The sequence below is a fragment of the Syzygium oleosum genome, unplaced genomic scaffold, assembly GCF_021117445.2.
Source record: "Syzygium oleosum isolate NSW1041296 unplaced genomic scaffold, Sole_v2.1 Sole_v2.09, whole genome shotgun sequence".
Classification (NCBI taxonomy): domain Eukaryota; kingdom Viridiplantae; phylum Streptophyta; class Magnoliopsida; order Myrtales; family Myrtaceae; genus Syzygium; species Syzygium oleosum.
This window is the reverse complement of record NW_026607493.1, coordinates 9774940-9798919: the sequence shown is the minus strand read 5'-3', so window position 1 is coordinate 9798919 and position 23980 is coordinate 9774940. Positions and strand designations below refer to the sequence as shown.

The following is a 23980-nucleotide window of genomic DNA, read 5'->3' as shown; positions in this document are numbered from 1 at the left end:
AGGGAAAAGTATAAAAAAAAATCATAAATCGATTGCACATGTATCAATTTTTAATTATAAATCTTTTAATTGTACCAATGAAGCCCTAAATCTTTTGACAATTTGCCAATATAGTATATTTGACCAATTTTGATTGGAAATCGACGACACGGATGCCGGATGTCCTACCTGGCATGATTGACGTTGACGCGGACAAATTTTATTAAATTTTTTTCTAAATTTTTTTTCCTTTTCTTTTCTTTAATTGTTTTTTTTTTACAACTCGCTTGCCACGATGAGGGCTTCCGCACCCTCGTCGGCCACTGGTGAGGGCACTGGGCCCTCGCCGGCCGACAGGCGAGGGTCGCCGCCCTCTTTTGGATCTAGGCGAGGGGCTCACCCAAACATCGCTTATGGCTAGCGACTTTGCCGACCCACAGTTGGGAAAGAAAAGAAAGGAAAGAAAAGAAAAAATAAAAGAAGAAAAAAAAGCAAAAAAGTCAGAATTTTTTTTAAAAAAATTGTCCATGTCAGTGCCGGCCTTGCCATGTAGGACGGCCGACGTCTATATCAGCGATTTCCGGCAAAAATTAGCCGGATGGACTGCATTGACAAATTGTTAAAAGGTTTAGGATTCAATTTAGCACAATTGAAAGGTTTTAGGATTGAATTGGCACGAATGCAATAAGTTTAAGACTTTTCTTTGTACTTTTTCCGTAACTAAGACAAACAAGGCTTTGGCTTTTTCTTTTTCGTTTTTTTAATATAGGAATTCTCGTTACTTTAATCAACACTTAGTGAAAAAAAGTTGATGGGCTTCGAACACAGAATAGCCCATAAGACGAGGGGTGTGGGTTTATACAACCAACTAGAAGGGTGCGAATGGTAACCATTCTACTCTAGAAATCAAATTCTTGCCAGAAATTGATTTCGAATTCTTGCAGAATTGATTTACGGAGGAGAAATCTGTTTGGTAAAACATGACTAATTCTCGCTCCCGAAATTGATTTCCAAAGTAAACTGCTTTTGATTTGTTGATTTTTTTGCACCTAAAAAATTTAAATTTTACTTAAAGTGGGTGGCCACAGTATTATAAGCCATTTTGTAAAGTTTTGAAATTTTTGATTTTTTTAATTTTTTTGGACACCTAAAAAATTTAAATTTCACTTAAAGTGGGTGGCCACAATTCTGCCATTTTGTGAAGTTTTTAATTTTTAATTTTTTTTATTTTTTGGGCACCTCAAAAATTTAAATTTTACTCAAAGTGGTGCACATGCAGTATTCTAAGCCATTTTGTAAAGTTTTAAAATTATTTATTTATTTTTTATTTTTTTGGGCACCTAAAAAATTTAAATTTCACTCAAAGTGGGTACTACAGTATTTTAAGCCATTTTGTGAAGTTTTGAAAATTTTTATTTTAATATTATTTTTATTTTTTTTGGGCACCTCAAAAATTAAATTTTACTAAAAGAGGTGGCGGGTATTTTAAGCTCATTCTATGAAGTTTTGAAATTTTTGATTTTTTTTGGGCACCTCAAAAAATTTAAATTTCATTCAAAGTGGATGGCTACATGTGTTTTAAGCTATTCTGTGAAGTTTTGAAATTTTTTATTTTTTATTTTTTTTATTTTTAAAATTCACAAAATTTCATATTTTCCCGAAATCTGACTTTTTTTTATTTTCTGGAAATTTTTATGAATTTTTCTAGAATTTTTCAATTTTTATGCTTTTTCTGAAAAAAAAAAATTATGAGAAAATAGGGAGAATGCATTCCGGAATCAAGAAGCTAAAAAAAGTAGCTTCTCTTTTTCTTGCCAAAAACTCATTCCGGAATCAAAAATGCATTCCGGAATCAAGAATGCATTCTGGAATAAAGTATTTTTAACAAACGCATTTTTATTCCATAATGCAAAAATCGCTCCAGAATGCATTCCGGAAATTTTTTAACAAACGCCATTCTATTTCGGAATGCATTCCGGAACAGAATTTTTATTCCGGAATGCATTTCATGCGCACCCCTAGTCGGCCCACTGATTTGATTCGCGAAGACAGTGTGCCACCTGATCAACGATTAGAGCCCAAACGTCCCACAAAGGCCAATTTGGACTCGAGATGTACGTGGGGGAAAGTAACAAAAAAAGGCCTAAACCTGTTGCATTGATCTCAATTCAATCATAAACTTTTTCACATTTTATCAATTGAGTCCATCCGGTAATTTTGGTAATCGTTTACATGGACGCCAGCAGTCCTGCGTGGTATAGCCGGTGCTAATTTGATCAATTTTTTTTAAAAAAATTTTGAAATTTGAAATATTTATTATTTCTTTCTTTCTTTCTTTTTTCCTTTCATTTTGGCCGGCGACCGAGGGCCAGCAAGCCCCCGCCAGATCTGGGCAAGGCCCTTGCCCAATAGTTTTTGGAGATTTTTGACACTAAGGGAAGAATGGGCCATGTAAGGCCTTTCACTTGAAACAAGACTTCCTTGTGTGGGCAAAGCATTTCGACCCACACTCCACATTAAGATACAGATTTTCGGATGAGGATTCAGTTTCCAGATCTTCCTCCACAAAGTCTTAGGGCTGTGTTTGGTCATCCAAATTTCTAAACAGGATAGGACTGGATATGATAGGATAAGAAATTCTGGGATTTCTTCATATTCTATTCACTGTTTGGTGAACTACGGATTTAAAGTCGGATAGGATAATTTTTTTTTTTTTTTGCTATTCACAGGTCTGGAGGAGTCGGTGAAGGAAAAAAAGCCGGGAAATTTTTTTGGTGAAAGCGCACAAGGTGTGGGGATGAAGATGACGGCGAGTGGAGCGTAGGGTTTCTGGAAAAATAGACATTAGAAATCCTATCTAGATCTATCCCACCCCCCCTCGGATTTTTTTATCCGGGCTATATCCGGTCTATATCCGACCTTATCCTATCCTGGACCACTACCAAACACAGGATAGGATAAAACATATTATATCCTGGCTTTTATCCGGTTGACCAAACGCAGCCTAGGAGTCTTAAAGGAAGATAATTCTTGATTTGAATTCTGCTGATGGTCCATGGTTCAGAATCGATTATACAACAAGACTTTGGTTTTGTCTTTCACTCCAACATCTTCAATTTGAATCACACTCAGACATATAAAACTCTTAAGATAAGGTCATACGCTAGTTGTATAACTCATGTATTTTGCGGTTCCTTTACGTATGATTCGAGTTCGACATGACTAGAAAGGCAAACGGGGTGCTATGAACGTCAGTTGCCTGTAATTGTCAAAAGATTGACGTGATATTAGAAAACGATTCGATCGATGCGATTAAGAAATGTCCCTTTGGCTTAGACAAGGACTTAACCCCTTTGACAATTATAATGTCCAGTAATATTCGCTTGGAGGGAACAAAATGGACACATTTCACGTGAATTCCATGTGGAAATGCCACTGTAGTTTCATCGTCCCCATGTTTCGCTGTCTGGCTCTAGAGAACAAAATTGGGAGTTAGAATTTCGATCTCGTCGAGGATGATGGGTTATCCTCTGCGTCGCATTCACGACTTTGACGCTTGGAAGCACCAACATCGCAAATTGAAATCCACAATTCACATTCCATCGTAAAGACCAATCAAGAAATGTGCATTTTTATCCCTAAACTCGTGCGATAATTTGGGTGGAATCCTTGAAATTTTGTAAATTTTTTTCAATCAAGTTTAGTCCTTGAGCTCATAGGGATTCTTGACAATCAAGTCGCTTCGTCTCTGATTTTGGCAAATACGTGGACAACCGCATAAATTCAAACTTTCAACTCGTCATGTTTCCACGTTTAGAGTTTATTCCTAGGAGGACGAACTTGATTAGGAAAAATTCTTCAAATTGAAGGACCGGTTGGACAAATCACAAGTTCATGATCAAATGTTAATGTGATGCTTATAAAATTATCTTTAATCAAGATTAAATCAGACTGTCGATCAAATATTAATGTGATGCCTTTCATTTTGTCATTCACGAAATGGTTTATTAGCCACCCTTATTATAATCGCTGTCCCGGGGGGCAACATGCTACGATTTTGCCTTTTTCTTTTTGTCAGAGCAACATGCTATAATCATAGAGGCCAAATCTAACCTCTCTCTTCTCTCGTATAGGCCAAATCTTTCTCTCCCATAATATATGTATACCAAAACCAACTTGGGCACGAGCAGATGAAGAGGCCAAAAGCAAGACGCCGAAGACTTGTCTGCGCATGTAGGCATATTCCATCTCCCGCAGCCAATAAAGAACAACATAATTCACCTTTTTGAATGAAAAGTTTGGCCGTGGAGAGAGAGAGAGAGAGGGAGAGAGAGAGAGAGAGAGAGAGAGAGAAATGAAAGATTTCGTAACCATTCCGTCTTTGGCTCATTGACCTTAATATAATGCTCCTAATCATCGGAAAGCATAATTAAAGCGTCAAGATTTTGGATCCGCCAGATCTTCCCACTTTGCATACCCAAAATATTAAACTAATCATAAGTTAATCTTGGCCTGACCCACCAAACAATTTGCCCATTATGTCTGGACTCTACACACATACACACATACATGTGCCAAAACTAAGCATATTAAAAAGAAATCAATTCATTTTTCACATTAGCCAGGACAAACTTAGGACCTCGTGGTTCATATATCAATACAAAAAGGCTACAATGTCGCGTATGTAAATGAAGTGAGGATATACGTCTCCCATGAAAGTTAGCAGATATATCAATGTGTTAATATAAACAAAAAGAAAAAGAGGAATTGGAAAGTTATAATATGTACTAAACTAGATCGATGATTCCATTCCTTGGAAAATAAAGAGAAAAAAGGGATGAAACAAGAAATAAAAATTGAGTATTCTTTCCTTTCCTTCGTATGGAACACTAATTTTGGCATAAATTTGAACTAAAGCTATAATGCATGTACAAAACTTAGATTGAAACCATGATCAAAGAGAGATTCGAAATAAGTATAAAGATAACATTTAGATGAAGCGCAAAATTAACATATATAATGTTATGAATGCTAAAAATATATATATAATCACAATGTGTAAAGATAAGCTAAAATTACTGCTAATTTAAATTGGAAATCCTGTATAATGTACATAATATGTGGAGAAATCATATTAAAGAGATGAAAAGCTCTATTATTCTCAATAACTAACAAAACAAATTTAGTTCGATACAACAATGTTAAGGTTGACTTGCTTTTTGTCACTTTTAATTTCTCGTGACGATCGACGAGGATTGATTAAGACTTTTGATTTCTCGTGATGACTGATGAGGATTGACTAAGATGAGTGTGGTTTTGAAAAAAGCGATTGTATAGTGTAAATGATATGCAGAGAAATCATATTGAAGAGATGAAGAGCTCCATTATACTCCCAACAACTTATAAGACGAATTCAAGTCGATACAACAATGTTAAGGTTGACCTGCTTTTATCACTTTTAATTTCTCGCGATGGTCGATGAGGATTGATTAAGACTTTTGATTTCTCGCGATAACCGATGAGAATTGACTAAGATGCGTGTGGTTTTAAAAAAAGCAATCGTAGGCATATCGTCATCGGCCTCATCCTATAAACAAGAAGGGAAAAAAAAAACACAGCACATGGATTCGGAGGTGATCTGATCACTACCCTTCCTTTGGGTCTATCAGAGGTAAAATCACGAATCTCATCAAGAGAATACCGTGAAGATATCGAGGGATCCGTTTATTTCGCGGAAAAAATGAACGATTTATAAACTGATTTCCTAAAAATGACCGGTCTTTATCCGTTGTCGATGGAAAATGTATTCATCATCAACAACAATGAAAACAGCTTTTCTTCGTTTATTTCCGTAAGCTCTATTACGAGCCGTTAATTTTAAGAAAAATATATATTTTTAAATCATTTAAGCATTAAGTGGCAAAGGAAAGAAAATTGGTAATTGTAATAAGTTTTTGGGATAAACTCTAGGAGGAGCTATGCTTTTTCCTTGGTCTTGGTCTTGGTCTTGGTCCCAAGCAAGTGGGAAGCAAAAGAGAGAAGATCACCAGGAATCCTCGCGTTGTTTCGCGCGGAGTTTCGTTGGGCAGTTGGTGCCTGCTTCTTCCCCATCTCTCTCTCTCTCTCTCTCTCTCTCTCTCTCTCTTTCCTTTCTTCCCTCAGCCTCTCCCCCTTTAATTAAGGGCTCCCCTTCCTCTTCTCTTCCCCCTCCCCTCCATCACCAAGTAGTTCACCACCACCCACCTCTCCCTCTCCCTCTCCTCTCTGCCTTCCCCTCCCCTCACTTCCATTGCCATTGCCTCTCTCTGCCTCTCTACCTCTGCAAATGGACTGTGCTGCTGCTGCTGCTGCTGCGGCCATGGCCACGAGGGTGGCTCCCTCGCCTGCCTCTAACCCTAGCGCCAAGACCCTCCCCGCGAGCGCCTTCTCCTTCGGGGGGCCCCGCGGAACCACCGGGAGGCGGCGGCGGCTCCTCCTCCGGCTCCGGCTCCGCCTCGTCTCCGGATCACCCCGGTGCGTCCGGTCGCCGACCCCGCCTGGCTCGGACGAGGGCCGCGGTTCCCCTCTCACCTGCTGCTCCGCCCTCGGCTTCTCTCCCTCGCGGGCCGCCCATCTCGTGCCCGGTAAGCTCGAGTCCCTGGTGTCCGAGTTTCGGTCCCTGTCGGAGCCGATCGATAGAGTGAAGCGGTTGTTGCACTACGCCGGCCTCCTCCCGAAGCTTCCCGACTCGGCCCGGGTCGACTCCAAACGAGTCATGGGCTGCACCGCTCAGGTTCGGTTCATTAGCTTTTTTTTCCCCTTGACGTGCTGTTTCTGTCGTGATGCCCTGTTGAACTTTCGTCGCCGAGAGATTATGCACAAGGACTCAGCTTTCTGTGCGATCAATCTATCGTATCAATTTTGGCTGATTGTCAAGTTTCATTGGAAATTCATCTGTTGCATAGCGACTGCAAGGAGGCATGTCGATTTGTTCTCAAATTTGAAATGAAGATTGGATTTTTGGCGACTTTTAGTATAGACATACTACAGAGTTTAGCTGGGTGGTCTGTAACATTGTTAAAAAGTTGGGTTATGGAAGTTGGAGTATGACAAGAAAAAAGGGTCTTTCTTTGTAGGTTTTCTGTTACTGAGCCTCGAAAGTATTGAGCGGGATGCCCAGATTTTGCTTCATCGTAAATTTCAAGCGTTATTGTTTTCTAATCTGATTTGCCCTATATCACTTACATTATACCATTATAACTGCGCAGGTGTGGTTGGAGGTGAAAATGGAAGAAGATGGCAGAATGAGATTTGCGGCCGATAGTGATTCGGAGATCACGAGAGGATTCTGTTCGTGTTTGATCTCATTATTAGATGGGGCAACAGCTGATGAGGTTTTGAAGGTGAAGACAGAGGATTTGGCAGCACTAAATGTAGGGATCCCAGGGGCTGAACGCTCCCGTGTTAATACGTGGCATAATGTGCTGATTAGCATGCAAAAGAGGACTAAGGCCTTAATTGCAGAGCGAGAAGGGAAGGCACCATTCGATCCATTCCCATCTTTGGTCGTGACTGCAGATGGTATTCAAGCAAAGGGAAGCTATGCTGAAGCTCAGGTTAGCAATATGCTTAGGTGGACAGTCTTGTGTTTATTAGTTGCTCTTATTTGAAAAAATAGCATTAATAATAGTTCCCATGTTGATGTATGAGCTTTTGCTTGATTCACCATCTTCCACTGCTGCTAAGCTAAGAGATTCCATCTGATGCTTGTGGAGTTGAGCCTAGATTTTTAGATTGTTTTTTGCAGACTGTAAGCCTAGCTGAAATAGGGATATGTGTTGTGCATATAAGAAGCGCAGGGTGTTCTCTTTTCATGTTTCCTTTCTCATATGTTGAGAATTCAAAGAAAATGTTGAAATGCCTAGGGGCCCTTGTTTGCTAGACAAGCCCTTTAGGGGAAGATTTTCTTGAGCCTCTTATTCTATCTCCGATGTGAATTTTGGAGTAAAATGTTGGGACAACACCATCAAACTTGTTCAGTATATCAAAGAAAGTACCTCATGCGTATGGTTTTTTGAATGAAACATGTACAAGCAAGGATAGAGTGGGTTTGTTCCACATGCATTCTTTTATTGTTCTACTTATTACCTTCATGAAGGTCATGTTATACTATCTCAAAGTCTAAACTGGTGGGCTTGGCATGATATGTTACCTGGCATGACGAATAAGAACCTAAGCTTCCTAATAGTTTAATTGCAGGCGAGATATTTGTCTCCTGATGAGTTTAAGGTGAAAGAACTTGTCAATGTGCTTAAGGAGAAGAAAATTGGTGTTGTTGCACATTTTTACATGGACCCTGAAGTCCAAGGCGTCCTAACGGCTGCACAGAAGCAGTGGCCTCATATCCATATATCTGATTCCTTGGTGATGGCAGATTCTGCGGTGAAGATGGCAAAATCTGGATGTCAGTTCATAACTGTTCTGGGAGTAGATTTCATGTCAGAAAATGTTCGTGCAATACTTGATCAAGCCGGCTTTGCCGAGGTAAACTCTAAGCATAAACAATGGTTTTTCATTTATAGATATCATGTCGGAAATATGGTTGATCAAGCCAGCTTTGCAGGGGTAAACTCGATCAAGCTGGTCTAAGGATGGTTTATCAGAAAGAAAAGTTAATTAGAAGTGCAAACTTTTTTGTCTGAATCAGTCAAATGGATGAACTTATGTTTAAAGTTTTCAGGGACACCTGACAGATGATTCATGAAGTTTTCTATTTACATACAAATATGCAGGTTGGCGTTTACCGGATGTCAAATGAACGTATCAGCTGTTCATTAGCAGATGCTGCTTCCTCTCCTGCTTACACAAATTATTTGGAGGGAGCTTCTCAGTCTCCCCCATCTTTGCACGTTGTCTACATCAACACTTCCCTGGAAACAAAAGCTTATGCCCATGAGCTTGTGCCCACAATTACATGTACTTCCTCAAATGTTGTTCAAACTATTCTGCAGGTCTGTTGCACGAAGGAGTTTCCTGCTTTTATCCTCACTGGGCTCTGCATTTTCTCATTCTAACCTTTTTCTTATAGGCTTTTGCTCAAGTGCCAGATTTGACTGTTTGGTATGGACCTGATTCTTATATGGGTGCAAATATTAAGGAGTTGTTCCAGCAGATGACTATGATGACTGATGAGGAAATTCATGAAATCCACCCAGGACACAGTAGACAATCAATCAGGTCATTGCTGCCTCACCTCCACTATTACCAGGTCCTCTTCTTTATGAATCTTTAACTCGTCTAACTCTATGAATATTTCAGCCACTATATAAATATGGCTACATAATTCATATTGTCATGCCTTGCTGTGTGGCATAAGCTTTTCATTTCTTTTTGGTTTTTCTCATGTGAATAAAAGTTTTAAGTGACCCATGGTACGCAGTTTTCACTCGGTTCTGGCTCATACTTTTCAGAAGTTTTCTCCTCGATCAAAGGTTGATTTACTTATATGGTATTATTGGCAATATTTTGAAGGCACTCGATTTACTGGAGAATACATCTATTGTAGTGAAGATTTTGGTTGTATCTGCATAAGATATCTCGACAGTCATGGTCTCTATGCATATATATAACTATACAAGTCTTTTGAAGTGTGACCATCTAAAATCTTTTCCCTAACAGGAGGGAACATGCATCGTACATCACCTTTTTGGACATGAAGTTGTGGAGAAGATAAATGAAATGTATTGTGATGCTTTCCTGACTGCTCATTTTGAGGTCCCTGGAGAAATGTTCTCTCTTGCGATGGAAGCGAAGAGAAGAGGAATGGGGGTAGTTGGTTCCACCCAAAATATACTGGATTTCATTAAACAGAGGGTTCAAGATGCCTTGGATAGAAAGGTCAATGACCACCTTCAATTTGTCTTGGGAACAGAATCGGGAATGGTGACTTCAATTGTTGCGGCTGTTCGGAATCTCTTGGCTTCTGTAGAGTCTTCTGCAGGGGGACCAAAGATTAACGTGGAGATCGTTTTTCCAGTATCTTCAGAATCAATTACTGGAACATCAACAAATGCATCCCCTCCCATGAGTTCAGTCAAAATTGGTGATGTCGTGTTACCTGTCATTCCTGGAGTTGCAAGTGGAGAAGGCTGTTCTATACATGGTGGCTGTGCATCTTGCCCATATATGAAGGTCTGTTTTAGTTTCTATGGTAATTGTCATAGTTTTTACGATGAAGTCCATTCAGGTTTACTATTGCAAGCAGCTTGTTGGCCTGATGCCTCCTGTGAATTGTACTAAAAACTAGGTTCATGCAGATGTGAGATGTTACCCGCAACACTATGTCCATATAGGACCAGCTATAGAATTATATGTTGACGAGAAAATAATGATTTAGTTTGTTCTAAGGGTCCAAAAAGGCCCTTGTTGGGAGGGGTCATCGACTTGCACGTGATAAATTAGTGATTCAAGGAAACACTTAATAGTGAGCGGGTAATTTATGTTACATGCTAGATGTAGTTTTGTGACGGTCTTTCAGTTTGCATCCACTTATCTATTAGGTTAACCTTTATCTTCGTCGCTATATTCATTGCTTGGGCATTTGCATGTGCGTGATTTTTCCTGCCCATGCCAATATGCTACATCATTTCTACATGCTAATTAGAGTCACTGATCTTTTGATGATCCTTTCTGTATTTTTGGTTATCATGTCCGCCCTGTATGTTGGTCATACTGGGGAGAACCGGAGCTGCCATCACCTATTCATTTTAGATGTGAACATAGTTTGATCTGGACAAGCAATTTGCTTAGTGGCGCAGCCGCCCAGAATTTAGTTATGTACATGTATCATGGGTATTAATTTCTGCTCACCTTGACTTGACTTTAATTTTTATATTATTTACTTCGACAAATTAGGTAGCTGTATGTTTGATTTGGCGCTTTAAAAAGATTCAGAGCTGATGTTCTGCAAGATTTATGACTTGAATCTACATGACTTGTTTTTGTCCTGCAGATGAATACTCTGACCTCACTTTTGAATGTTTGCCACAACTTGCCCGATGATAAGAATGCCCTTGCAACCTTTAGGGCGGAGCGATTCAAGTCACGAACACCTCATGGAAAGGCAATTGCAGAAGTTGGATGTCAGCCGATTTTGCACATGAGACATTTCCAGGTTAATATTCCGTCTGGGTTGATCAACCTTTCGCTTTAGCTGGCTCAAACATATTGACCCAAAGTACTTTCCATGCACAGGCTACGAAGAAACTGCCCGAGGAGCTTGTCTATCAAATTCTTCATCTTAACAGTAATGGCATGCTTGCATCGTGAGATTAGGAAGGTCATGATTGGAGAATTCTGGTGTCCCTGCCCAGTGGATGTCTCGGAACGGGATGATATAACGTGAACTTAAGAAGCAGGCGGAGATGGATTCTGGATTAGAGCCGGTGGCTTATTCAGTTGGAAGTTTTTGTCTAAACTCTATGCCGGGGAGGATGCTGCTAGAATAATTTATTGGATTACACAAAACTCTCTCTCTCTCTCTCACGCGTGCGCGGGGTTGCGCGCTCAACACAGTATAGATTAGGGTTAGTGATGGCCGTGATTAATTGTCACGCAATTCGTGAATTATTACGGTTTGTAACAAAACAAGCTTCTGCTTTTCAGGATAACAGATAGAGACAAGTTTGAAAGGATCAAGAATTGATTAAATTTTGGGAAGAAGCCCTCCATCTTAGCTTTAAGCCGTGGCTTGGGGCCGGATTACATGATGTAGCTCGAATTTGATCCGTTTGCTCCCCCACCTAAAAATAAATGAAATGAAATGAAATAAAATAAAATAAAATGAATAGTCTGCTCAAAATTCACATAATCAATTTTAGGCATGTGGAGTTTTTCCTACGAAGGATATTGAGGTGATTGTGCCGTGCCATCTCAAGTAACGGGTTTAACCGGTAAAAACAATATGTAACGGTCATGATACGACGACATCAACAGTTTTTTGTAAATTCAGATATTGTATGGGATTGAATGAATCCCTTCATCAAAAAGCATTTCCTAGATTCAATATTAGGGCAAATGTCATAAAAAATCATAAACCCTGTCTATTGTGACTAGACCTGTTAAACACGTGGGTCGGGTCGGGTTTGGGTCGGGTCATAAATGGTCCGACCCAAATTGACCCATTAACCCGTTTATGACCCATTTATTCGTAGTGTAAATATCCCGACCCATACCCGACCCTACCCATACCCAACCCATACCCGACCCGACCCATATTGCTAAAACACTTTTATATTTAACATAATCTAGGAATACTTGTTTCTTATAATTTTTTTTAAATTATACTGCTAAAACATTTTATGCAATACAAAGCTAGTGAAATTTTTTTATAATTTTTTTTAAAATTGAGGTTTTGTTTGTTTTGCGAAAAATGCGACATTTCTAGAAAATATTTTCCATAAAGTCATTATCCAAGAAAATAAAAAAAAATTTGACGTTTGGCTGAAACCTGAAAATAAACTAGAAAATATTTTTCGATATTTGGTATATAAAATCTGATTTGATTTTACTTTGTGCATTCATTTTAATAATATTAATATTTTTTTATTTTTTAAATCGAATTTTTAATTATTTTTTTCTTTTTCCTTTATTTTTGGCCGATCGCCGGCCGCCGTGGCCGGCGACCGACCACAGGCGAGGACGAGCTCGCCGGAGGCCGGCGAAGCTCGTTCTCGCCGATCTGGCGAGGCCGAGGCCTCGCCGGCCTCAGGCGAGGCTCCACCTCGCCGATTCTGGCGAGCCGAGCCTCGCCAGCCTCGGGCGAGGCTCCACCTCACCAGATCCGGCGAGGTCGAGCTTGCCCGAGGCCGGCGAGCTCGAGTCTCGCCAGCCTCGGGCGAGGCTCCACCTCGCTAGATCCGGCGAGGTCGAGCTCGCCCGAGGCCGGCGAGCTCGAGTCTCGCCAGATCGGTGAGGCTGGAGCCTCGCCACAGGTCGGCGAGGCGGATCGGGGAGCCTCGAGGTCGCCGGAATCGGGCGAGCTCGAGGCTCGCCAGATCGGCGAGGCTCGAGCCTTGCCCGAGGCCGGCGAGCTCGAGCTTCGTCGGAATCGGGCGAGCTCGAGGCTCGCCAGATCGGCGAGGCTCGAGCCTCGCCCGAGATTCGTTGGCCTCCGGCGAGGTCGTCCCGCCCCGGTGGCCGGTCGCCGTGGCCAACCACCGGCCGAAATAAAAAAAAAAAAAAAAGAAGAGAAAAGAAAAAATAAAAGAAAAAGAGAAAAAATAAAAATAATTAAATTTCGATTTTTTTTAAACATCTTTATAAAGAGGGAGAGAGTGTGTGGATGGGTCTAGTAAGTGGGTTGGACATGGGTTCCAAACTCAACCCATTTAGACCCATTTATCTTTAAGCTTTAAAATTTAAAACCCATTTAAGGTTGACTCTTTAAAATTAAAGTGACCCATATATGACCCATTTATTTTTAAATGGGTCATATATGGGTTTAAGACTCATTTTGACACCTCTAATTGTGACACATTTACCCTAAATTTTTTTTCTGTGACACTAAAAATCCCAAATTTGTACCTATGTAATACATTTTCTCTCCGTCAAGTTCTTTTAATGAGAACTATTAAAAATCTGCCTACTTGGATATTAGAAAGCAAACAATGTTGACATGGCACTTAAGTGGCTTAAGAGAAATAAAAACGATGTTGTTTTGGCTGTAAAATTATCTAACGAAACCTTGATAGAGGGTAAATGTGTCACATAGGTACAAGTTTGGATTTTTTTTTGTCACAAGAAAAAGTTTAGGGTAAATGTGTCACAGTGGGTATAGCTTTGTGTTTTTTATGTTGCAAAAAAATTTCAGGGTAAATTTGTCACAGTGAGTATAGTTTGGAGTTTATGTGACTTTTTCCTTCATGATTATGAATCCTTCAAATTATTCATGGTGTGATCCTACTTTGTGAACTTACTCTTATATTATACAACAGTGTTGGGAACAATGTGTATTTTATTTTTCATGAAATTTAATTATAACATAGAACTTTTTTTGCTGGCTTTTATCCTTGCTTAGTTGTAATGAATGCCAATAATTTGAAGAGCTTGAATCATCTTGATTTGAGGAAGGTGAACTAATTTTATTTACATTTTGTGAGATGTGATAAATATCTCCGGGGAAAGTAATGTTTTGCTTATATATATTTTTCAAAGAGATGAATAACCAATTATGAGCCTAAATTCAGTTATATTCTTAAAATTGATAGCATCCCAATTCTTAGTCGTATTCATATTTCAAAATTCGGTTAATACCCCAGAAAATCCCCAACTGGTATATGTGTAACAAATTTACCTAAAACTAATTTTTTAACCACCAAAAACTCCAAACCAGCACACTTGTGACAAATTTACCCTCTGTTAGTTTCTGTTAAATTTTATCGTCAAATTACCGAGTTGGATGACACGAGGTAGTTGACAGGTGTACCAATTTAGAGTTTTACCCCTTCGTTTGTCACAGGTTTATTAGTTTGTGATTTTTTGTGGTATTAATCAAATTTAACGGAGTGTAAATTTGTCACAAGTATACTTGTTCGGGGTTTTTGGTAGTCAAAAAATTAGTTTAAGGTAAATTTATCGCAAGTGTACCAATTTGAGGTTTTTGGTGGTCAAAAAATTAGTTTGGGGTAAATTTGTCACATGTGTATCAGTTTGGGGTTTTTCATGGTATTAAACCTTAAAAATTAAGAGATATTATAGGCTCAAAGGATAAAGATAGATAAGTAGGGATAATCATAAAAGAAAGTTAGAAACTTATTGCACGAATATCAATTCAGTTCTAAATTTTTAAATTTGGCTAATTTATCCTAAGCCTTTTGATGATTTGTCAATGTACGCCTTCCGGCCATTTTGGTCGGAAATTGTTGACATGGAATGGCCGTTCCATCCCATGTGGAATGGCCAACGCCGATGTCGACAATTTTAATAATTTTTTATTTTATTTTATTCTTTTCTTTATTTTCTTGAAAAAGGGAAAATAAAGGAATAAAAATAATTAAAAAATAAAAAAAAGTTGCTTAAAAATTTAGAAAATTTTATAAAAAGTTACAAAACAATATACACATCAGCACCGACCGTTCCCTGTAAGACGGTTGGTGTCCACGTTAGCAATTTAATGCCAAAATTGATAAGAAGGATTTTATTGGTAAATTGTCAATTCGTTTAGGACTAAATTGGACAAATTCAAAAGTTTATATGAATTAATATCCCTACAATAGTTTTAGAACTTTTTTGGTAATTTTCTCTAGATAAATGATTAGTGCCATATGGGGGCTTCACTAACTCTATGACTCTTTACATGATGACTTAACTTTACATCTTGTAATTTGCACACCAAGTTAAGTGTGCGAACTTTAGATCTTACTAGCAATACCGGTGCATCGCACGAGTTCATTTGTATGTAAATAGTTTTGGTTCGATCAATAAACTAATTAAATTTGATTGAAGAGATATATCATAATTCATGCATAATCACTTGAAGCTCTTGAACCTGACTTAAGACGGTCTTTGAATCAACCATCTTGAAGTCCAGAAATTTACCGACAATGAATTTCTTCAATCCGGCATCTTCATTTTTGTATTTCTTGTCCAGACTATCCCATAACTCCTTAGCCGTTTTTAGCGGACTATAGACGTTATAGAGAGTATTGTCCAGACCGTTGAGGACATAGTTGCGGCACAGAAAGTCAGAATGCTTCCATGCATCCACAGCAGCAACCTTTTCTTTATTTGTCTCTCCAACATCCAATTTAGGACCATCCTCATTGAGGAATCTAGCCAAGTTCAAGGTCGTGGGATAGAACAACATCTTTTGTTGCCATCTCTTGAAATCCGTACTATTGAACTTTTTTGGCTTTTCTCCGTGATTCGGAATAGGGTTAACCGGAGTCGAAGTCGAAGCCATTTCTGAAATACAAAAGTGGGGTAACCCTATTCAGAAACTGCCCAAGGGAGCTTGTCCATCATATGCTTCATCCTGACAGTAATGGCAGATTGGCATCGTGAGTTTAGGAAGGCCATGATTGTAGAATTCCGGTGTCCCTGCCCTGTAAATGTCTCGGAATGGGATGATATACGTGAACTTAAGAAGCAGGCAGAGATGGATTCTGGATTAGAGCCGGTGGATTATTCAGTTGAAAGCTTTGTCTAAACTCTGTACTGGGGAGGATGCTGCTACAATTTTGGTATTTCTTGGATTACACAAAGCTAGTGCTCTCTCTAAACACAGTATAGATTAGGGTTAGTGATGGCCGTGATTAGTTGTCGCGCGATTCGTGATTATTACAGTTTGTAACAAAACAAGCTTTTGCTTCTCAGGATAACAGATAGAGACAGATGTGAAAGGATGAAGATTTGATTAATCTTGGGAAGAAGCACTCTGTCTTAGCTTTAAGCTGTGGCTTGGCCCCGATTACATTATCTAACTTGAATCGGACCTGCGATTGCTTTTGATATCTATTCGCTCCCCCACCAAAAAATAAATGAAATTGTTAGAAAGTCCAATTCAAAAGAGTGGAGATAGATCAGATGTATATAAAGATTATATAAATCCAATTGTCAAGCAATATGGGATCTTTCAATAAAAATAAATAAATAAGGTGAAACTCAAAATTCACATAATCCATTTCATGCACGCGGAGTTTCTCTCATGAAGCCGTGTCATCTCGAGGTTTGAGTCTAATCGGTAAACACCGTAAAGACGAGCATCAATGACTTTTGTGGATTCGGATATCATATGGGATTGAATGAATTCCTCCATCAATTTTTTTTTCATAGGTTCAAACTTATGAAACTCAATTATTCATGGCGTGATCTTATTTTGTGAACTTAGCCTTATATGATACAACAATGTCGAGGGTAATACGTGTTCTTTTTCACAAGTTTCGATTATAATAGAGATTTTCTTCTTCTGTTGCTTCTCTTGTTACTTAGTAATTATGAATGCCACTATTTTGAAGAGCTCCAATCATCTTGATTTGAGGAAGGTGAATTAGTTTTATTTACATTTTTTAGATCATGACTAATTATCTCTGCTTATATATAATTTTTTTTCGAAAGAATCACTCGTGACTAATTATGAGCCTAAATTCAGTTAAATTCCTGAGATTGAGAGCATCCCAAAATTCGTAGTTGAATATATATTTCGAAAATAAGCGACAATATTGCCGCAAATTAGATAAAATGGAGAAGTAATTCGTGCCATATATATATGTGCTCTTCGACTCTTTACTTTGACTTAATTTTATATCTTGTAAGTTACAAACCAAGTTAAGGATTCGAACTTTAATCTTTACTAGCAATTGATTCCCCTGCTTTGCATGGATTTATTAATTTGATAATCTCGGTTTGATCAATAAACTAGTAAAATTTGATTTGAGAAACATAGCGTACTTTACATTTGTATCACATGTATTTTCAAAAATTTATCATGTTAGTAATAGAAGTGATATAAATATGTCAATGTCTTCGGGCACAATTCTCCTTGTAGTTTGAAACAATCATTCAATTATTTTCTTTGAAACCTCATTTTATGACAGAATTTTTATCTTTTCAATAAGTAGTGAATATTGTAATAGAAGCAACTCATTTAACGGAATTTATCATTAATTCTAATATCCAACAAGATTGCCTTATTTCCTAGCAGGATACAAGTCCATAACATCATATAGATAGATGAGAAAAAGTGACTTGTACAGAAGTTACTAGTCTATCGCCTTTTGCTAATCAAACCCTTCCCCAAACGAAAATCTATGCATCAGGATAAATTCCAGCTACGTCCTAGGAAGCAGATAAACATGATATATTAACCCTATATCTAGGTTCTGCACGTACTAAATTAGATTCAATTAATGAAAGTCCTAAGCTAAACTTCAAGCAATTTTGGTGGGACACTATGTCATATGACATAAATTTTCATGTATAGCCAAAGAGAAAAATTTAGGGGCAAGGGTCCCCGCAACGAACCCCTATTTCTGTGTGATGCCTAATTAACATACGATTCCTCGTAAAGGCTACATAATTCATTTCATAAACCTGAGCCAGAACGTACTTGAAAGGACCGTAACTATTAATTGATAGTAGGTCCAAGAGTGTTACATAAAATGACGTCATCAAGTGATGAGTCTTTGATAGTTTTTGGGAGATTTTCTCTATTTATCGACTCTTAAATCGAGTGAAATTATTTGAAAATGAAGGAAATTATGAGATGATTAATAATGTGGCTTATCATCATAATTTTGTAGAAATTCAAAATACGTGAATAGGAGTCATGCATGTAGGTAAATCTAATGGGAAAAAATGTCGCATCTCAAAATGAAAAAAATCCACAGCAAAACTTAGAAAATAAGTTGGTCCATTAATTGTTAAACTAATGGAAGAAGAAGAACAACAAGGCCGTTGGCTGGATTAAGACTTACTCTCAAGGGGTTTGTAGTTCCTTTGATCATAAATTCGAATTTCCTGGTCATTTCCTAGAATTCATGCTGGCTCCAGAAAAAATCCTATTCCAATGAACTCATTTTGGCCTTGTAAATTATAAATTAAAATCCTCCGCCAAAAACTTAATGAAAAAAAAAATCTAAAGTCGAGTGATAATGTAGTATTTTCTCATTTGATTATTGACATATTTTTAGTTAGGCCACTCTTTAATGCAATCATTTTTTAACTTAGATTGAAATGATCGGTGTTCTAAACTTTGAAGGAAGATCATTCGTTTCTGAATGTAGATTTGGAGGCAGACGGCTCATTACAGCCTAGTGAAGCTAATATCATCGGGACATGTTAGATTGACCATCCCTAAGAATGTTAGTCTATCGTTAAAAGCTATAATTTGTTAATCGTTCTGGCTATCTACTTGCTATGTGGTCGATTTTCCTTGAACTTACCATAACAAAATTACAAGATCGTGCATGTTTTGTATCTTACCTTGTTAATGAACAATTATCGTAATAGTCGATGAAGGAAGAATGGGAAGGATCGAATTTGGTAGTGGTACTTGATTATTCGACAGTATAGTACATAGAGTGAATTATAGCATCAACACAAGTTCCAATATGATACGGGAGTATTAAGGTCTATGGAACGACTCTCAATCCCAATTCGGATTTCATCGATTCATCCGGCTCGATCAATACTCATGCAAGCAGAGGTGAATTTCAGCCGCGACTTGATTTGGTGGGTCCGATCGAATCGACTGCATCCGCTGGACTCTTCTTACGCGAGAGGGTGGGTCCCACAATCACCAAAATATCATGTCGTTTGTTTTGTCTTTTTTCTTCGTTTTTAGGCAAGGCAAGGCAAGGCAAGGCAAGGCAGCAACTAAGAAAGTATCACGCGGAGAACCAATTGAGGAAGATGGTGGAAACTTCATTAGCATCCCCCCATTGACTTTCTATTTATGAACAGACTATACTTAAAAAGATGAACAAGGGAAAAAGATTACTTTCTTTTGTGGGCTTGGAATATCTTATCTCTTCAATCTTTTTGGGATAATGACGCAAACAGTACTTGAATTTTGATCTAATGTGCAATATGATCCCTAAACTTTTAATTTGTTTAATGTAGTCCCTGAACTTTAGCTTAATGTTCAATGTGGTCCATGAACTTTTAATTTATTCAATGTGATCTCTGAACTTTTGGTACATGTTCAATGTAATCTCTGAACTATATAAAAATGTTCAATATAGTCCCTACACTTGAATTAATGGAAGGACTATATTGAACAATTTCATATAATTTAGGGATCAATTTGGTAGTGTTACTTGATTATTCGATAGTAAAGTACGTAGATTGAATTGTAACATCAAAACAAGTTACAATATGATCCGAGAGTATCGGGCTCTATGGAACGACTCTCAAACCCAATTCAAATTTCATCGATTCATCTGATTCGATCATCACTCATGCAAGCAGAGGTGAATTTGAGCCGCAACTTGATTCGATCGGTCCGATGGATTCAACCACATCCGCCGGACTCTTCTTATGCGGGAGGGTGGGTCCCGCAATCACCAAAATATCATATCGTGTGTTTTGTCTTTTTTCTTCTCTTTTTAGGCTAGGCAAGGCAAGGCAAGGCAACAACTAAGAAAGGATCATGCAAAGAACCGGTTGAGGTTGATGGTGGAAACTTCATTAGTATCCCCCCGTTGACTTTCTATCTACGGACAGACTATACTTAAAAAGATGAACACGGGAAAAAAGATTACTTCCTTTTGCGGGCTTGGAACATCTTATCTCTTCAATCTTTATTTTTCAACGAAAAGAAGTGATCGTTTCTATTTTGAATCGAACATGAGGATTCCTATGTTTGAACATTTTCGAATGTACACTAGCGGGTTCACTGTCAGACATTTGAAAATTCAGAACACAGAAATTTGTCTCTAAAACTTTTTGGGGCGGATAATTTAAGTATGCCGAGTCGTAGAAAGTTTTTGGTGGCGGATTAGTACTCACATGTAATTTTTATATTTAGTGTCTAACTATTTTGCCTCTAATGATGTACAATAGCAATGATGATTTTGCCTCTATAGCTTCTTTGAAGATCAAATGAATTCGGCTCCTATAGCCATTTTTCGTGGCAAATCGATTAGTTCCGATATCTTGTTTTAAAATACAAAACACATATGCCTTTGTTTATCAGACAAACATATCTGCCACGTATATATATATTTTTTCTGATAAATTGATTAGCGTATGGCTTTCAAAAGTGAGGCAAGAGACATCATTTAGTTTAGATTATTTGCAACCGTATATCATCCAAGATTCATATTAAAGAATTAAAATGCATGATAAAATTCTCACGTGTAAGAACAATTGTAAATATATATTAAAGAACAAACAAAAGAACATTTCTAAATAGAAGTCACAAAAAATCCCAAACTATGCCCATTATGACACATTAATTTACTTTGAACCTTTTTTACACATTTACTCTAAACTTTTTCTCTTGATATAAAAAACCCCAAACTCGTACCTATGTGATACAATTACCCTCTGTCAATGTTCCATTGGATGATTTTTCAGTTAAAACAACGTCATTTTTATTTTTTACTTAAGCCACGTGAAAGATAAGACTTCACCGAGTAAAGAAACTCATTGAGAACCACGATAACATGAGGCATTGGTAATTTAATCATTAATAATTTTAAATGGCGGTTTGTATTAAAAGATCCTTTTAATGCAGAATAAGTAGCCATCAAAATGATCTTATCTTATCTAGAGACTAATTCGTATTTGATTTTGATAATTTTTTTTTTTGGTAACCGAGGTGTCCGGGCCAGCTTGCGTGCACCTCGACTATTTGATAATGATTTTGATAATGTTCGTTTAGTGGCAATACTAATATTCACCAAAGCATAGTATTTGAGGCCATATGTTTCCTAATAAAAATTATTCACTGTATGGAGATGAATGGAACATATTGCGGGGGCATATAATAGTGTTCTCATATGATAGTTTGCCACTTTAACATACTGCTCTAATTCTCAAATGTGTTGTAGCGACCGTCCTACCACTTATTTTATGACCATTTTACATGCGATTACTTTGATTCATCTCAACGTTATAAATCAAGTTTACGACCTTTTTGTACTTTATTACAACAACACGTCGTGATACTATACGGCATACCTAAAGTACCATAAAAGTGGCCATGTGCGTTTGTCCCAATTAGACCCATTTTCCACTAGAAACCTTTTCACGTTCACTTACATCCAATCGTGCGTGTGCTTGCCGTCTTTGGATGGGGTAATTAGTTCAAGATTGCGTCAAAATTCCAAGTGGAAAACAAGGAATCGAATCATCAACCCCGTCGCATTTAAAAATGGGGGCAACAAGAAGGCTGGCTTGACGAGGGAGCTCTCTAATTAGTAAGACAAACACCAATTATGTGCTAGAAACTCGAGTGTTCATGACTTCATTTGGTGCTTTGTTTGGATAGGACTTTGCTTGAGTGGACGTTTTGCAATTGACTCGATTTTGTCGACCTAGATTAAGGATATTCTTGTTTGCCTAAAAGTTGACAACGACATGTCATGCATGACGTAGCGTGAAATGAAACATGGGCTTCGATCGAAGGAGACTTCGAATTGGATCCAATGTATGCATGTTAAGCTGAGGACAACTATAAAACGGTGTCGAGTTTGGCTCCTCGTCTCATCCCACATCCGAACACTCGGCGTAGTAGCAAAAATCACCTTGCATTTGGTGGAAAACAAGATGTCTTCCAAGCACTTGTTGCTCTTGATCCTCAGCTTGGTGGTTCTGGCCGCCCCAGCTCTAGCCGACTACGCCAAGCCAACTGATGTGCTTGGCAAGCGCAAGCGCCCAACGGGGTCGATTAACAACAGCCCGGACCACGGGCTCATGCTGCACAGCAGGCGTGGCGCGCCCTGGGGCTGATGTCTGAGCATTTCAACGGATTTTTCAGAGTCCGCCCCCGTCCACCGCCACCCCCCAAGTCCCCGCCACTCAAGTCCCCACCCCCTCCCCCGCGGTCCCCGTTCCCGCCTCCGCCCCCTCCCCCAAGGTCCCTACCCCTGCCCCCACCCCCTCCCCCGCCTGACGCCCCAGCGCCAACGCCCGAGCTTTTGGAGAAGCTGTTTCCAGGCCACCACCTGCTGGCCCATGCCCCCTTCACGCATCACGGTCACCACCCAGCTCACGTGCCGGTCCCGCACCACGGTTACCACCACAGAGTGCCCTCACATGCGCCGGCTCCCGCTCATCCCTACTAAGTTTTTGAACATTCGATGGACCATGGATATGCATGCTTTTCGTTAGAATAAGAGCCTAGTAGATGTTCTTATAATTCATCCATGCATTACTTGACTACATGGCTTGGCTTGTTGACCAGACATTACCATATTCTGGATTATGCAGAGCTTGTGTAGCTCCTATCTATATCCCGTTTCTTGATTACTATCATAGCTATGCACCGGTCTTTTAATTTTTGAGTCTCATTGAGCTCATCTATGCGTTCATATCATGCACTCTCACATTCACCTTAATGTTTTCGTGCGCGATCCTTCCTTTAGTAGCAGCTCGAGTTCTCGCAATGGATAAGTGTGCACAAGTGAAATGGTACATGCTGTTAAAGCATGGCGGCCATTCTAAACGTCGAGTGTTATCTCGGGATTGAAAAGTTTAAATTTGGGCGATATAAATATAAGATCAGGGGACGCAATAAACCGCAAGTACTTTAAGAAAATTATATCAAGTTGGTCCTATATATCGAACCTGATATATCCGGACTCATCAAGATATATTTCAAATAAAAAACATCCAAAGTAAGGTTTCTTATAGTGATTTTCGCACTTGTTGTCACACGGGGTGATTGTTGTTGTCTACAAAGAGATCATCTCATGCAAGTCGCGTGATCGATCACTAGTTAGATTCCTACCAACCAAGATTCGACTTTTCTCTTGATTTACTTTAAGAAAATATTCAATTAGTATTTGATTTTCAATCTCGTCTTGTCCTAAAGCCAGCAGCGGAGATTAATTAATTTGTCAGCGGATGCAATAAATTAAGTAAGGAGCAAGTTTACTAATGTGAATATCGAAGATAGATTGAATTTTTCGCTATGCAGAAGGAGAAAAATTAATTAAAAAAATGTAAAATCACAAGGACGACCATCTGAGCCTCAAAGCAAATGATCAAAACAAGATAACACGAATTAAAGCATTGAACGATATGTGGTCGGTTCTAACAATCTTCAAAATAACCTAATTGAGCTCTCGTTTCCTCCCTTTTGTTTTTAAAAATTTTTCAGAAGTATATCAATTTGGGGTTTTTTGTGGTTAAAAAATTAGTTTGAGGTAAATTTATCATAGATGTACCAGTTTTGAATTTTTTGTGATCAACAAATTAGTTCGGATTAAATTTGTTACAGATGTATCAGTTTGGGATTTTTTGTGGTATTAATCTTAAATTTTATGTATTTCTTTCAGATATAAGATGGGTTTAA

The 23980-nt window shown here is 38.5% G+C and overlaps 2 protein-coding genes across 2 annotated transcripts; both read left to right on the top strand.

The window, feature by feature from the left end:
• Positions 1–6304: 6304 nt before the first annotated feature.
• On the top strand, positions 6305–11673 carry LOC115665033 (quinolinate synthase, chloroplastic). Its single transcript, XM_030586911.2, has 8 exons — positions 6305–6751; positions 7227–7574; positions 8218–8502; positions 8751–8969; positions 9047–9226; positions 9637–10149; positions 10970–11131; positions 11212–11673. The coding sequence occupies exons 1-8, from the start codon at positions 6305–6307 to the stop codon at positions 11284–11286; spliced, it is 2229 nt and encodes a 742-aa protein (XP_030442771.1). The 3' UTR covers positions 11287–11673.
• Positions 11674–22230: 10557 nt separating this feature from the next.
• Positions 22231–22748, top strand: LOC130138962 (extensin-like). Its single transcript, XM_056314741.1, has 2 exons — positions 22231–22346; positions 22442–22748. Exons 1-2 carry the CDS (start codon positions 22231–22233, stop codon positions 22746–22748), a joined length of 423 nt encoding a protein of 140 aa, XP_056170716.1.
• The last annotated feature ends 1232 nt before the right edge of the window (positions 22749–23980 follow it).